Genomic DNA, 12,741 nt, shown 5'->3' on the forward strand with positions numbered 1-12,741 from the left:
CCAGGATCAAATGTAATGCAAATATCAGAAAGACCATGAGGACAAACTTTTCTACACTTAAGAAAAAAGGATGAAACTGTATCCTTCATGTTATAATTTAATTTAATGTTGAATGAAGTACAGAAAATAGAGAGTACAATCAAATGAAACGAGCTGTACTGAAAAAGAAACAAAAACATGATTCCTGTCAACTAAACAATGTCATTAGTAGCTCTCCTGTATGAACATAACCTTACAAGTGAAACTAATAAAATATTAAACTAATAGCTATGGAATCATCTTTTTTTTTTGAGAGTAACAAAATAAAGATTTGGTCATTTGGAGTGCATTGCCTCAGAAAATGACAAAAGGCTCTGCTTAGCTGTGTTTGCACATCAAACAAAGAAAACTATACCCATACACAAAGTCACACACACTCATTCACTCCTGTTTTTCCTCACACACACACACGTCACTCGAGACCCTCAAACCCTTTTAGATTTGTCTCAACTAGTCAGAGAAATCATTTATTAAAACCCATTCCTCCAACTTATCTGATCCATGTCAAATGTAGGGGGTAGTTATTTCCTGATCCACGGTTTGTGAGACGCTGATGTGCAACCCTTTCACCAGCAGATCACTGAGTGAGCTGCAAGATGAAAAATACTTTGTAAATCAAAAGGAGCATTGCTGGATCGTCCCCCAAATTCTGCTATGTGCCACTACCTTAAACGTGGAAGAAATGTCTGTAAACTGTCTGTAAAGGTAGAATAGATAGAGCAGATATATATTCTCTCATGAAGTCAGGTGACCTACAACGGCGTGTGTGAAGTGACACAATGGCAGAGGGGACACAAAAAGAGGAAAATATCAGTGAATAGTACTCTGAGTTAAATACTGACTGACCCTTTCATCAGGCATTAATCTGACGGAGGCGTCCAAAGTGGAAAGTAACGGATAAGTGATATAACATAAGGAGCCAAGCAGTATTTTAGGGACTTTTGTCCTGAGAAGTTCAAGGCTTCACTCATGTCGTCTTTCATACATCTACAAAACCTTAATGTGAACGGCTACAAACCTGATGAAAAGAGAGGAGAGGGGAGGCAAAGAGAAAAAAAGCTTGTAATATGCAATTCATCCACCCTAGTATGGCTCAAGAGGAATACTTATGACCATATACACCCATCCTGCACTCTGCCGGAGGAGTGGAGCATGTATTCTGTATACTACTGATACTGTAACTGTTTAAGTGTTTGCACAAAGAGCGAGATAATGTAATAGAGTCGCTCCCTGGGAATAATGTAATGGCTTCAATTCTGCGATTTAATTTCATTGAAATGATATAAAACATATCTCAGGCTGCAATGCAATATTAAGGCAGCAATGCCATTTTGATTTGAATCAACTGTGTGGCGTAACTGAGAAAAACTTTTAGCTGATACTTTTTGTAATGAAGGAGGATTTATGGAAGTTCATATATAAAACAGGTAAAGAGCAAAATTCTTTCCCCTGCAGGAAAGTAATGACTAGAGGTTATGGGTTGGCACCTTCTCTGCTCATTAGGCGCCCTCTGTGTGACATCATTTCACACATTAAGTGACCGCTGGGTAAGAGGCACGAGTGGGTGCTCTCCCCCGCCTCCAAATCATGTCAACAGACCGGGATGTTGAACGATCTCTGGCTCGCCAAAAAAAAAAAAGAGCAGAAGCAGAGAGAGAAGATTCATGCAAAGTTGTCTTCAAGTACAGCAGTCCTTCTGTGATTCACACACTCACAACTTCAGACGTGCACACTCACTCACACTCACACTCACAATTATTTGCACTCCTTCATTTCCCAAAATTGCCAAAGTTAGCGAAGGCATCTTGTTTGGGTGGACCCACGGCTGGGGTGATGGAGTGTGTGAGGCCCATCCCTACTCCTGGCACTCCCATGCCAGTCATACCACCCATCATCACGGGAGCGGCCATGCCCATATTCATGCTCATGTTCATTCCCATCATGCCTTGGTTTACAGGCATCCCCCCCATTCCCATGGTCCCAGTGGTCATCGAAGTTGGCATACCCGTTGTCAAGGAAGCCGGCATGCCAGTTGCCACTGACGTAGGCATGCCCATCATCATGGCATTGCCAGCCATCATGGGATTGGCTGGTGGTCTGATGGGAGTCACGTGGGGCGGGGAGCTGAGGTTCAGTCCTCCGAAGTTCTGGGCCAACAAGTTGACGGGAGGCACTCCTGCACGGACACATACGGGCAGGGAGGAGTTAATCCACTTCGTTTTTTCTAATCTGACCAGTCTAACCTAAACAATTTATAATCTGAATGTTCTCCGAACTCGACCTGTCACACTGAAAATGCCCACTTTAAAATGTTGTGACACATCATAAACCCGTAATAACGAACATTTTCTCTTCACATACACACGCAGAGTAAAATACCTTGTTGCTGGATGATATTGTTGAGTGTGGGCGGTGACTTGGTGGGGTTGAGGCCTGCTGATAGGAAGTCCAGGCTGATGTTGACGGAGGGGTCAGACCAGGTCGACCCTAACGATCCCTGACCTCCGACCCCAACCTTCTGCTGTTGTCCTATGGGCTGCTGAGACGTCATGCCTCCCAAACTCTGAAACAAATTATTGTTATTTAACACTTAGATAAACGAATTCAAGGAAAATACTTATGTACAGTAAATCATGTACATGAAAAGCTCACTGAGCAAGAACAATATCTGACATAAACAGAAAAAACTCAAACCCAAAACCAAAATACTGAAAGTAATTAACAGCCTAAACTGGAATCTCTCTTTATATTTATTTAAAATCAAAACGAAAAGCATTTCAAGTGTGCAATGACATAAAAGTTTGGTTAAATTTGCAGCAATGCTCATATTTTCCTTATTGCAATATTCATTTTGACTGTTAGTTAGACTATGTGCTACACATTGGAAGCTTCTGGGCTCGTCATTCAGTGTAATTCATAATTCATAATGTTTTCTTGCAGTTTGCAGGAAACTAGGCCCTCCTGTGATGCGTACCGTTCCTACCTGTTGAGAGCGAGAAAGGGGCATGGTGGGCATAGCAACAGGGGCTCCCGGTGTCGCTCCTCCCAAAGAGAAAGTCATACTCTGAGAGGCACTCAGTGTTGTATGCGGATTGGTCATTTGATGGTTAACCCCACCCATCAGGTCAAAGAGCTCAGCAGAAGGTGGCACGGGGGCTGGATTAGACGCTGGGGCTGAAGGTGACTGGACGCTGCCAAAGAGGTCGGCGGTGGGCTGGGAGGGACCGGAGCTAGATGAAGCCGGTGGATTGGAGAAGGCGTTCCAGTCTCCAAATTCTCCATTTCCATTGGATGATGCAGCAACTGGCCACAAGAGACATCAGTGATATGTTTAGTTGTGACTGTAACATTCATCTAAATACAGTCTAAATAAAGTATGTACAACAAGGCTGTTTTGTCATGGTGGACCTTGTCTGACGTGGTTCTGAGAGAGTACATTTCAGCAATGAGGACTGCTACAGAAGGAGCAGAGAGGGGAAAGAACTAGAGAGTTTACCAGTGGAGGTTGGGAGGCTGGCAGAGGCCGCAGGAGAGGAGAAGTCAGCAAAGCCACCAATGAGGTCTGAATTGCCACCTGGATAAATGGACACACACACATATTCATACAAAAAGCAAAGGTGTAAAAAAACATCTTTTCCAACAAAGAGTGACACTTCATTTCTTCATTATCTGTGTGTGTGTGTGTGTGTGTGTGTGTGTGTGTGTGTGTGCGTAGCAGTTTGTAGTTACCTGTTGCAGTGCTCTGATTGGATGAGGGGTCGATCACCAACAGGTCAGCTAAACCGCTACTGGAGGACTGCCTGACTGATGACTTGAGAGAGAAGCAGAGACACAGTGATTAAATGTCTCCTGTTGAAAATGTATCTCACATTTGGAAGAGTGTGTGTGTGTGTGTGTGTGTGTGTGTGTGTGTGTGTGTGTGTGTGTGTGTGAGTACCTTCTCCTCGGGGCTCTTGTCTCCAGTGTAGTGGGCCGCAGCACCCAGGTCCAGAGTCTTGCTGCTTGTCGCTCCGCTGCGTTTCCGTGTGGTGGTGGTTGTGGTTTCTGTCGCTTGTGTGATCTGGATGCTCTTCGTCGTGACAGTTTCCTCCTCGTCTTTAAACTCGAGGGTGTCCTGCCTACCGTTTCTTGAAGCTCGGTCCTCTTCGTTGTCACTATGGCGATCGTATGAAGGATGGATTAGAAGCGGCACTCAGGAGATTTATGTTGTTATGCAATTATTACATGTTTGTTTGTTCAGTTGTCTCTGTATTGTCATTGTGTTATGTAATGGATAATCCAGGACACAATGGATTTTAAAACACATGGCATGGAGCCAAAGAACCATCTGATGTGCAATGAGCAGGTGGTTCTTTGTATTATTTCATCTTTGTTGAGTGATTCTGAATGAAAATAGCTAAGCCAATTAGCTATTCCAATGACAACACATGCATAAGAAAGCGTGTAGTATCTTTATCACCTCAGACCATTTTAAAAGAAGTATTTGTTCAGATCGTGGTATAAACATGTGTAAATGTGCATGTAGACACTGTCGGTGTGTATGATCACCTGATTCTGTCGGGGGAGTCGTCTCGTTCCTTCTTCCTGAACTTGTTGAGTGTGTCGTCGATGGTGCTGCCTATTTTGTCACTGATCTCTCCGAGCTTCTCGCTAAAGGGGAAAGCTCCTCTGCTCTTATCCCAGTCCTCATCCCACTTACTCCGATCCAGTTCATTAGCTGGCGGGAAGAAGACGAGAGAAATGGAAAAGAACAAAGAGAGAAGAAGGATGGAGACGTTGTCAGTTCACAGACATCCATCAAAATACACATACAGTCTTCTATAACTGTGTGCAAAACCACCTGATTATATATAGTTGTACAATGCTGCGTATCAAGTGACGATCTATAATAAACGAAAGACACTTAAGACAAACAATTACATTAGAGCTGCTGAAATGGATTGTTTTCATATTTTTTTGATCGTTTGCTGTATAAAATGTGTTTTGTTCAATGAACAGTCCACAATCTGAAGATATTTAATTAACCATAATAGAAGCACATCTTCAGATTGCAGATGTTTAAACTGACAAAAGTTTTGCATTATAGATGATTTAAACAACAATTAATCAACTATCAGAAAAATATATTTTAAAAAGGACCTGTTAAAAGCATAAAATTAATTAGAAATATTTTTTTACAAAGTAAATGGGCAGACGAGAATGAAGGACATTGTGTTAAAATATTGTGTTACATTTTCTGTATCGATCTAGTGACTTCAGCTTGCTCTGGGTTGGCTGCTAATTTTATGAATAGGAACTTACTGAAAAAATGGAGGCTTTACTCTGGTGACTGACATACAATTAATCTATGACGGTTTTATAATCGATTAACATTTTAAGTCATTTATCAAGTAAAAACAAAAGATATTTCCTAGTAACAGATTGTCTAATGTGAGGATGTTTTTATCTGTTTCATATCATTGTAAGACATTGAAAACATCTCTTTGGGCTCCAGAAACTTCATTTTATAGATTTAAAGATTAATCAGTATTTCAAATTCCTTGTTAAAACACACATTTCAAGTTTAACTTTTTAATACTATTCAAAAAGTCACAAACTTGCTTTACACTATATCCTTCCCTTGTGCATTTTAATTCCTGTGGATCTGGATAGAAGTTTTATTATCATTTAACTCCACATCTGGCTTGAGCTGCCAAAGGAGGTGTGTTGAATTTCTTACAGTTCTTGAAGCTACCTCCTCCTCCTCCTCCTCCTCCTCCTCCCCCTCCTCCTCCTCCCATACTGTCAGAGGAGACTCCAATGTATTTGTCTTTGTTCTTCTTGGCTTTCTTCCTCTCCTCTCTCAGTCTGTCGTCGTCCTGGATGAACTCCACCATCTCCTTCACCTTCTGACGCACATTGATGCCCTGATCTTTACCATTTTCATCTGTGTACACAAACACACATACACATTATAACAGGAGAACTACTGGTAAGACATTTTGGCAACTACCTGTCATTTCATCTTGTGCCAACCTTTGGTCAATGGATTGTTCATGTAATCTGTATGAAATTCATGGTCCCCAAAGTATCAATCCTTATGGTTTTGGTAATAATGTAGCCTTTTTCTATTTTGGACACTTAAGTGATCTTTCTTGTAGCACAAGATATCTCAAATTGACGTATAAAGAAGAAAAAGAAAAAAGTGTTGGACCACTGAAGAGGTAAACAGCTACGTTTCATTTCGGGACTTACCGATGAAGTGGTAGTTTTCTAGAGATCGCAGGTCGTAGATGTGTTCTCTGGCACTGGTGACGACTCTTTCCGACCCATTCCTGATCAGGTAGGCCAGCAGCAGTAAAGCCTGGAAGAGGGAGACGGAGAGAGAAGTTAGAGAGATAATATTTCCTAAAATAATATTTAAAGAAATGTCTGCTTAATTCAACAGTTCAAGTGAAACTTTTCCCCCAAACAGCCTAACTGCCTTCTAAAATTGATTATGATGCAGGCAGGACAAAGGCATATAGTTGAGATGTACTGCTCTGACCTTTGCACTACACATATACAATATTTATACATAATCCAATACAGCAGAAAGTCAAATTTAAGCACTGCTCCCTCTGAAATCAATGCACTTCACATGTACAGTTACACAGCACACAAGGCTAAAAAGCAGAAAAATACAGTAAAATAATTTATGGTTAAAATAAATTTTAAATAAAAATAAAGAAAAACTGGGAATCAATAAGCCAGTCAGCTGTTTAAACACTTGAACTCATGTGTGTTTGTGACTGCAGACACAAAGAAGCTCAGCTTTAATAACTCCTGACAAAACAACACAGACCTGAGCTGCACAGCACACACATACACCACAACCAACCAACCCGCAACACAGAGTGTGATCGTACCTTGTATACTCGTCTCCAGTTCTTCTTGTTGTCTTTCAGCATCCTGGTCCACAGCATGTTCATCACCTCTGGGAACTGCTCGTACATAAAGGTAGATCTACACACACACACACACACACAAAATAAAGTATTAGAGTGCTGGGAAAACCCATTCAGGTGAATCAAAACAGAATCAGGTCTAGTGAACATTGGCCTTACTCATCTTTCTGTCATTTCTCATTCATAAAACAGCATGTGTGTAGTGACACACAATACAGTCTATCTGTCATCTCACTGATATGTGCATATGTGTGTGTTACACTGACGTACTTGGCTATTTCTCCCATCAGCTGTCCAGAGGGTCCCCAGGGGTCGTCATTGGTGGCTTCTCTCACCTTGGACTCAATCTCTGAGTAGTTCATCACCACATTGGTGCTGTTGACACAAAGATGTTTTGCATAAATATAATATTAAGATAACCATCAATATTTCACACGTAAAGATTAAACCATTTTGCAGAACAAGAACAGAGATTGTGTGAAGATGATTGACCGAAATACCGGCGCGCACACACACACACACACACACAGTAAAACATAATGCACACGATACAAAAATATTAAAATGACAGGTAATCTGTCTGGTTAGTAGAGTGTTATCATATCTACCTTCTGCGCACACACACTCTACACACCACAGATGTTTATGCTAAACATTGCAACACCTCACTCATGCAGCACAGACCACACTCAAACTGAGAATGACTGTGGAGAGTAGGGTTATCGCCACAAATAGCAACATTCATGCATGTGTCAAACGCACAATGAAACCGAGCAGGAAAAGAAAATGAGAGAAAATAAATGTTTCACAGGTGAAAAGGAGAATTTACTGAATTCTGATGAATAATGAATGAAGGCTTTCTAAAAGCCTGCCACTGTTCTTGAGAGGGCAGACATGCAGGTATGTGCACACAAGCGTACTGTGTAAGAAAATATTCATCTGTTTAGGACACAATGGGATAGTGTGTGCATGAAAGTCAGGTGAACAGGGTGTGTATATCCGTCTGTGTGTGTGTGTGTGTGAAACAGAACAAGGTAAACAGAGCCCAAACCTCCCCATAAGCAATGTCTGCTTCCTGTCCTCTTTGTTTTTGTGGGCTCACCTGCTGCTGTGTTTGTCTTACTGTGTGTGTGTGTGTGTGTGTGTGTGTGTATCTTGATGGGCATGGCTTACTGCTACAGACCTCTGGCAAAACACATAGCCAAAGCACCGCAACATCTCCCTCTCCTCTCCTCTCTGCCACCACTCTATCTTACTCCAGCAGCCTGTCATTCCTCCCTTGTCTCCTCTCATCTGGCCTTTTTAAAATATCTGTACCCTCCTCTTCATTGTCTATCCTCCTGCTCTCCTCTTCTCCCGGTGCTTTAATCCTAAGCAGTTGCTCTCTTTTCTTTTGTCCTTTCCTCTCTGTCTCGTTCTCCTCTTAGATCTGCTGCTCCTCCCAGCTAAAGGAAAATAAGAGGCATCTGTGAGTTACAGAAGCTGCCTGTGACTGTCTTTTCAGTAGATAAGATAGAGACAGGCAGCGAGAGCTCCATAGTAGTATGACTCTTAATCTGCAGGAAAAGCAAGGCCGCCGCTGCCAGCTCTGCCGAGGTAGATCAATAATGGTGTATTCATCATGCCCAGCCAGGCACAACCAACAGCTGATGCGAGCTGGTGTCTATTACTCCATCTAAGCTTTGCTGAGATCTCGTGTGTTACTTCTTTATACTCCCTTTTCTTATATCTTCTCTTCTGTCTCTTTTCTTATCTTTGCTTTACGCAATTTTCTTCCCTCTACTTCTTTTTTTCCGCTCATGACATTTGCAATATAATTGGTCTTTTAAAAGGCAGAGCCAACTGGAGAATAAAGTATTTCAAACTGTGAGCAGGCAGATAAAGTGAAATATGACATTCCCTCTCATGTTTCTTGCCGTGACTTTTGCTCTGACAATTATTTTGTTTATGGGATTGATAAAATGGGAAAGAAAGATGTGATGTGGAAAAGAAAGAACAGGACTTGAGGACCACTACCTCTTCATCATATCTCTATGTATATCATCACCATGATCTACATTTAAAAGATATACAAGGCACATTTCATGTATACAATCTTACAAAAAATAAATATACTTTTGACAGTGTGGTAAACTGCACCCTTGCTGTAACAGTGCAGTGTGTTTTTTGAATGACATGTTTTTTTAAGGTTAAAGTGTTCTGGTACAACAAGTACAGTACAGTTTGAGTGCTTGCTTGCAGGATTTGTATCAAAATGCAAGTGCACATGGACAACCCACACAAGGACCTAAATATCTGAATTTTAAAGATACACTACAAGTGGAAAAATCAAGATAGTTGAGCACAACATGCACTAACAGAATAAAACGCTCAGAATTGTTCTATTAGCTGAAAAATTGCAGAATCATCTAGCTGTTGCCTCTCAGCTCTTGTTGTCTAATTTAGTTCTTACTTGACTGAACAGAACCAGTAATATTACATTAACTGTGAGTCCTTATGCTAGATCATTTATCTCCCCTTAACTGACTCCTGCACAAGCTACAGTGTTTAAGTATGGGAGTAATTTGTGACTGGGAAGTTTATACATTACCAGTCGCTTTGGCAAAAACAGGACTTGAAATTTTAGCATAATAATGTGGCAAAAAACTAGCATAAACACCCCAATCAAATTTAAATGACTCAGCCTGCTGTGGTATGTCAAGGGAATGGCATTTAACCCAAACATCTTAGCAACTGAACTACAAAAACAAATAAACAAACAAAAACACTTTTCTCAGACATGAGGATAATCACATGGAACTAGGGATGCACCAATACTATACTCAGTATCTATCAGTCATTGCTATGTTGTTGTTCTAAGGAACATATAATGACAGTGTCCTGTGTAATGCTGCTTTAAAATTTTTTTGTTTTTTTAATTTTCAGCTACCACAAGCCCAGCATTCATCATAATGGCATCATCTTCATTAAATGTATAAGTTGTTAATGTGGTTATTAAATAAAGGGGTCTGTTTCAAGAGGCAGGTTTGCTTAGTTATCTTGACTACTCTGCTGAGTAAAACCAGGAGTGAGTGTTTGTGCATCAGTGCATCTTCCAAATTTGAAGGAGTTTGGGTTTTACTCAGCAAATATTCATACAACAACTCAACCTGACTCAGTAGGACAGGAAGCTGTTGTTATCCAGTGTTACAATAAATTACGTTATACTTGCAGCAAAATATATTGACAAAGCGCTCAGAGGAATGCATAGACTGCACTGTTCTGACAAACATGTGACAGGCTGCAACACCAGCATTAGCTACTCCATTATGATCTGTTTTTGCTTTGTTGTCAACCTGTCCCGGATCATGGGGGCCAAGGGCCTCGCTTAGACCGGCGTAGCTACAATGTGAAACGTGGTGGGAAATTTTACTCTTCAGATACCGTTATCTAGCTCTTTCTAGTAGGGATAAACGATGTTAGGTGAATGCATAGTGGAGGTGGCGGCATCAGCAGGGCGGGACAGGGCGTGATTCTGCAGCAGCACTGTCGGAAACAGCACACTGATAATAACACAGCCGAGCTGGGCTTAGCAAAGCTAGCGGTATTAGCTAACTGGATAGCTTTCGTCCTGGATCGGAAACAAATGCATTTCCCGTTTGTAATGTTGCATTTTACCAGGCCTGTACGAACCAATGTGGGCGAAAGGTGCATTTAAATCCGCCACTGTAAAAACACACATCTCTATTAATGCCACAAGGTAGAAGATTGGCAGCTAGCCAGCTAGTCGCAGCTAACAGCTGAGGGGCTACGACCGTGACGTCACGGCCCGTATCCTCTCCTCTGTCAGCGGTAAAAGCTGCTGATGCTGCCCGGTTGAAGCCGCCGAGCCGGTTAGCCGGTTAGCTCAGCAGCCACTTCGCGGTTTAGCTCCTCGGTACTCACGCTTTGTCCACCAGCTCTCTGACTTTCCACATATTCAGCATCTCCGCGCGGAACTGCGGGCTCGCCGCCTCGATAGTGCGTCGCCCCCGTGTCTCTACGCCCCACAGACAGAGGTGGCCTCCGGTTAACCGACAGAGACAATCCCCCCGCCTCCTACTTCTCGATGAGCTCCGGTAGCACAGCGGCCGCTGCGGTTAACGGACCGGCCCCAGTTGCTACGGAAACGTCGTTCTCCGCCTACGTCACTGAAACGTCGAGATGTGCCCCAGCTCGAGGACTCAATCACGCGCAACGCTCAGAGCAAAATGACGCAGAAGCTGCCAATGCCTGGCTCAAGGACACTTCAGCACAGTGAAACTCAAACAACTGAGAGAAAAACACATTTTTAACTTCATTTGAGTGGGATGAGACTATGAGTATTATGGACAGAAAACATTATTAATGCGATGATTATAGTGGGAACGTTTTTTACTCACAAATGTCGTTTTTCAAATAAATTACTCTTATTTTCTGTTCCTTCATTATTTCACATTTTTTGTAACTAAAATCTCTTCAAAACAACAATCGATTATTACATTTTGTGAAAACATAGAATTACCATTATTATTTTATGTACCTTTTTACTGTATGCTACCTTTCTTCTTCTTCTTCTTCTTCTTCTTCTTCTTCTTCTTCTTCTTCTTCTTCTTATTATTATTATTATTATTATTATTATTATTATTATTATTTCCTGTCACAATACTTGATAATAATTTCAAGTAAAAATGGTTAACATTTGGATTGTGATGAAATTGAATATGTTAAATAACATAAAATGAATAATAAATAATGAGATATTTAATCTTGCTTTTAATTTGACAAGCTTACATTGTTAATTTCTAGTTGACGTTGTGGGTGTATGTGATGTGCTATTGTGTGTTGCTTTGTGTTTTGTATAATGTGTCCTGTGTGTTTTTTGCTTTGTAGTGTTTGTTATTGTGCATATGAAAATTAGTTTAAACTAACTCTGGTGCAGTACATCAAATGTTAACATATATGTTTAAAACTGTACATTGTCCCAATAAATACAGTACAACAAATAAAGTATAAATACAAAAAATGAAATTAAAAATAACAATGTTTGTGTTTATACTGTACATACTGGTCAATGTGTCTACAGCTGCATGTATGTGTGGAAGAAATGGTTTTTGACTTCTTGGTGTGTGTGTGTGTGTGTGATATTTGTACATATAAATAATGTTTTAATTCTCGTATTAGTTACATATTAAAGGAAAAGTTCACAGTATTTCAAGTTTCTCTGACAACAGTCAGGTGCCCAAATTAACACTGAAAGAGGTTAGAAGTTAGTTGATAGTCGTAGGAGTAGCAGTTATTTTTACAATGCATTTGAACACACACATGCTTATTTTAAATTGATGTGTAGGTCTCATGTGTCCCATATGGCAGGCTAAAATGTGGGAAAATGTGCATAATTTGATGATCCTGTGATGTAATGGTGCAGCCATACAAAGTAATATAATACACTGTACAAAGTTTAGACTACATCACTTACAAAGTAGCCTACAAATGCTCTCCATAAGCATAAGAAATAGTTCAAATACAGTTTATGATGTTTCAGGAAAAGGTTTGTCTGACAAAAGTATTCTGGCTTGATTTTGTTTAAATTATTGCTGTTTCTGCTCTTAAAGGATAGATTCACAATTTTTCAAATCTGTCTTAAAACAACAGTCAGGTGTCCATATGAACACTGAAAGAGGTTTTCCTCACTGTAATCATTCCTCCTGTTCATACTGGCTGTTAAAATGTACTTTCAATGTAAGTGATGAGGGCCAAAATCCACACTGTCATTTTG

General features: G+C 40.7%; 1 protein-coding gene across 9 annotated transcripts; it reads right to left on the bottom strand.

Annotated features, from left to right (window-relative positions):
- Window positions 1-84: 84 nt before the first annotated feature.
- On the bottom strand, window positions 85-11,192 carry LOC121910309 (clathrin interactor 1-like). Of its 9 annotated transcripts, none has more exons than XM_042431477.1 (13): window positions 10,890-11,192; window positions 8,149-8,410; window positions 7,236-7,340; window positions 6,927-7,023; window positions 6,274-6,382; window positions 5,774-5,965; window positions 4,588-4,756; window positions 3,977-4,193; window positions 3,769-3,850; window positions 3,536-3,613; window positions 3,014-3,342; window positions 2,419-2,602; window positions 85-2,215 (listed from the first exon to the last, which is right to left on the bottom strand). In XM_042431477.1, exons 2-13 carry the CDS (start codon window positions 8,256-8,258, stop codon window positions 1,809-1,811), a joined length of 2,079 nt encoding a protein of 692 aa, XP_042287411.1. In that variant the 5' UTR covers window positions 8,259-8,410; window positions 10,890-11,192; the 3' UTR covers window positions 85-1,808. The 9 variants fall into 9 exon arrangements, with proteins under 9 accessions (XP_042287411.1, XP_042287409.1, XP_042287412.1 ...); XM_042431475.1 differs by having other exon boundaries at window positions 5,759-5,965; XM_042431478.1 differs by having other exon boundaries at window positions 5,822-5,965; window positions 10,890-11,191.
- Window positions 11,193-12,741: the final 1,549 nt, after the last annotated feature.

Source organism: Thunnus maccoyii, chromosome 13 (assembly GCF_910596095.1).
Source record: "Thunnus maccoyii chromosome 13, fThuMac1.1, whole genome shotgun sequence".
Taxonomy (NCBI): Eukaryota; Metazoa; Chordata; class Actinopteri; order Scombriformes; family Scombridae; genus Thunnus; species Thunnus maccoyii.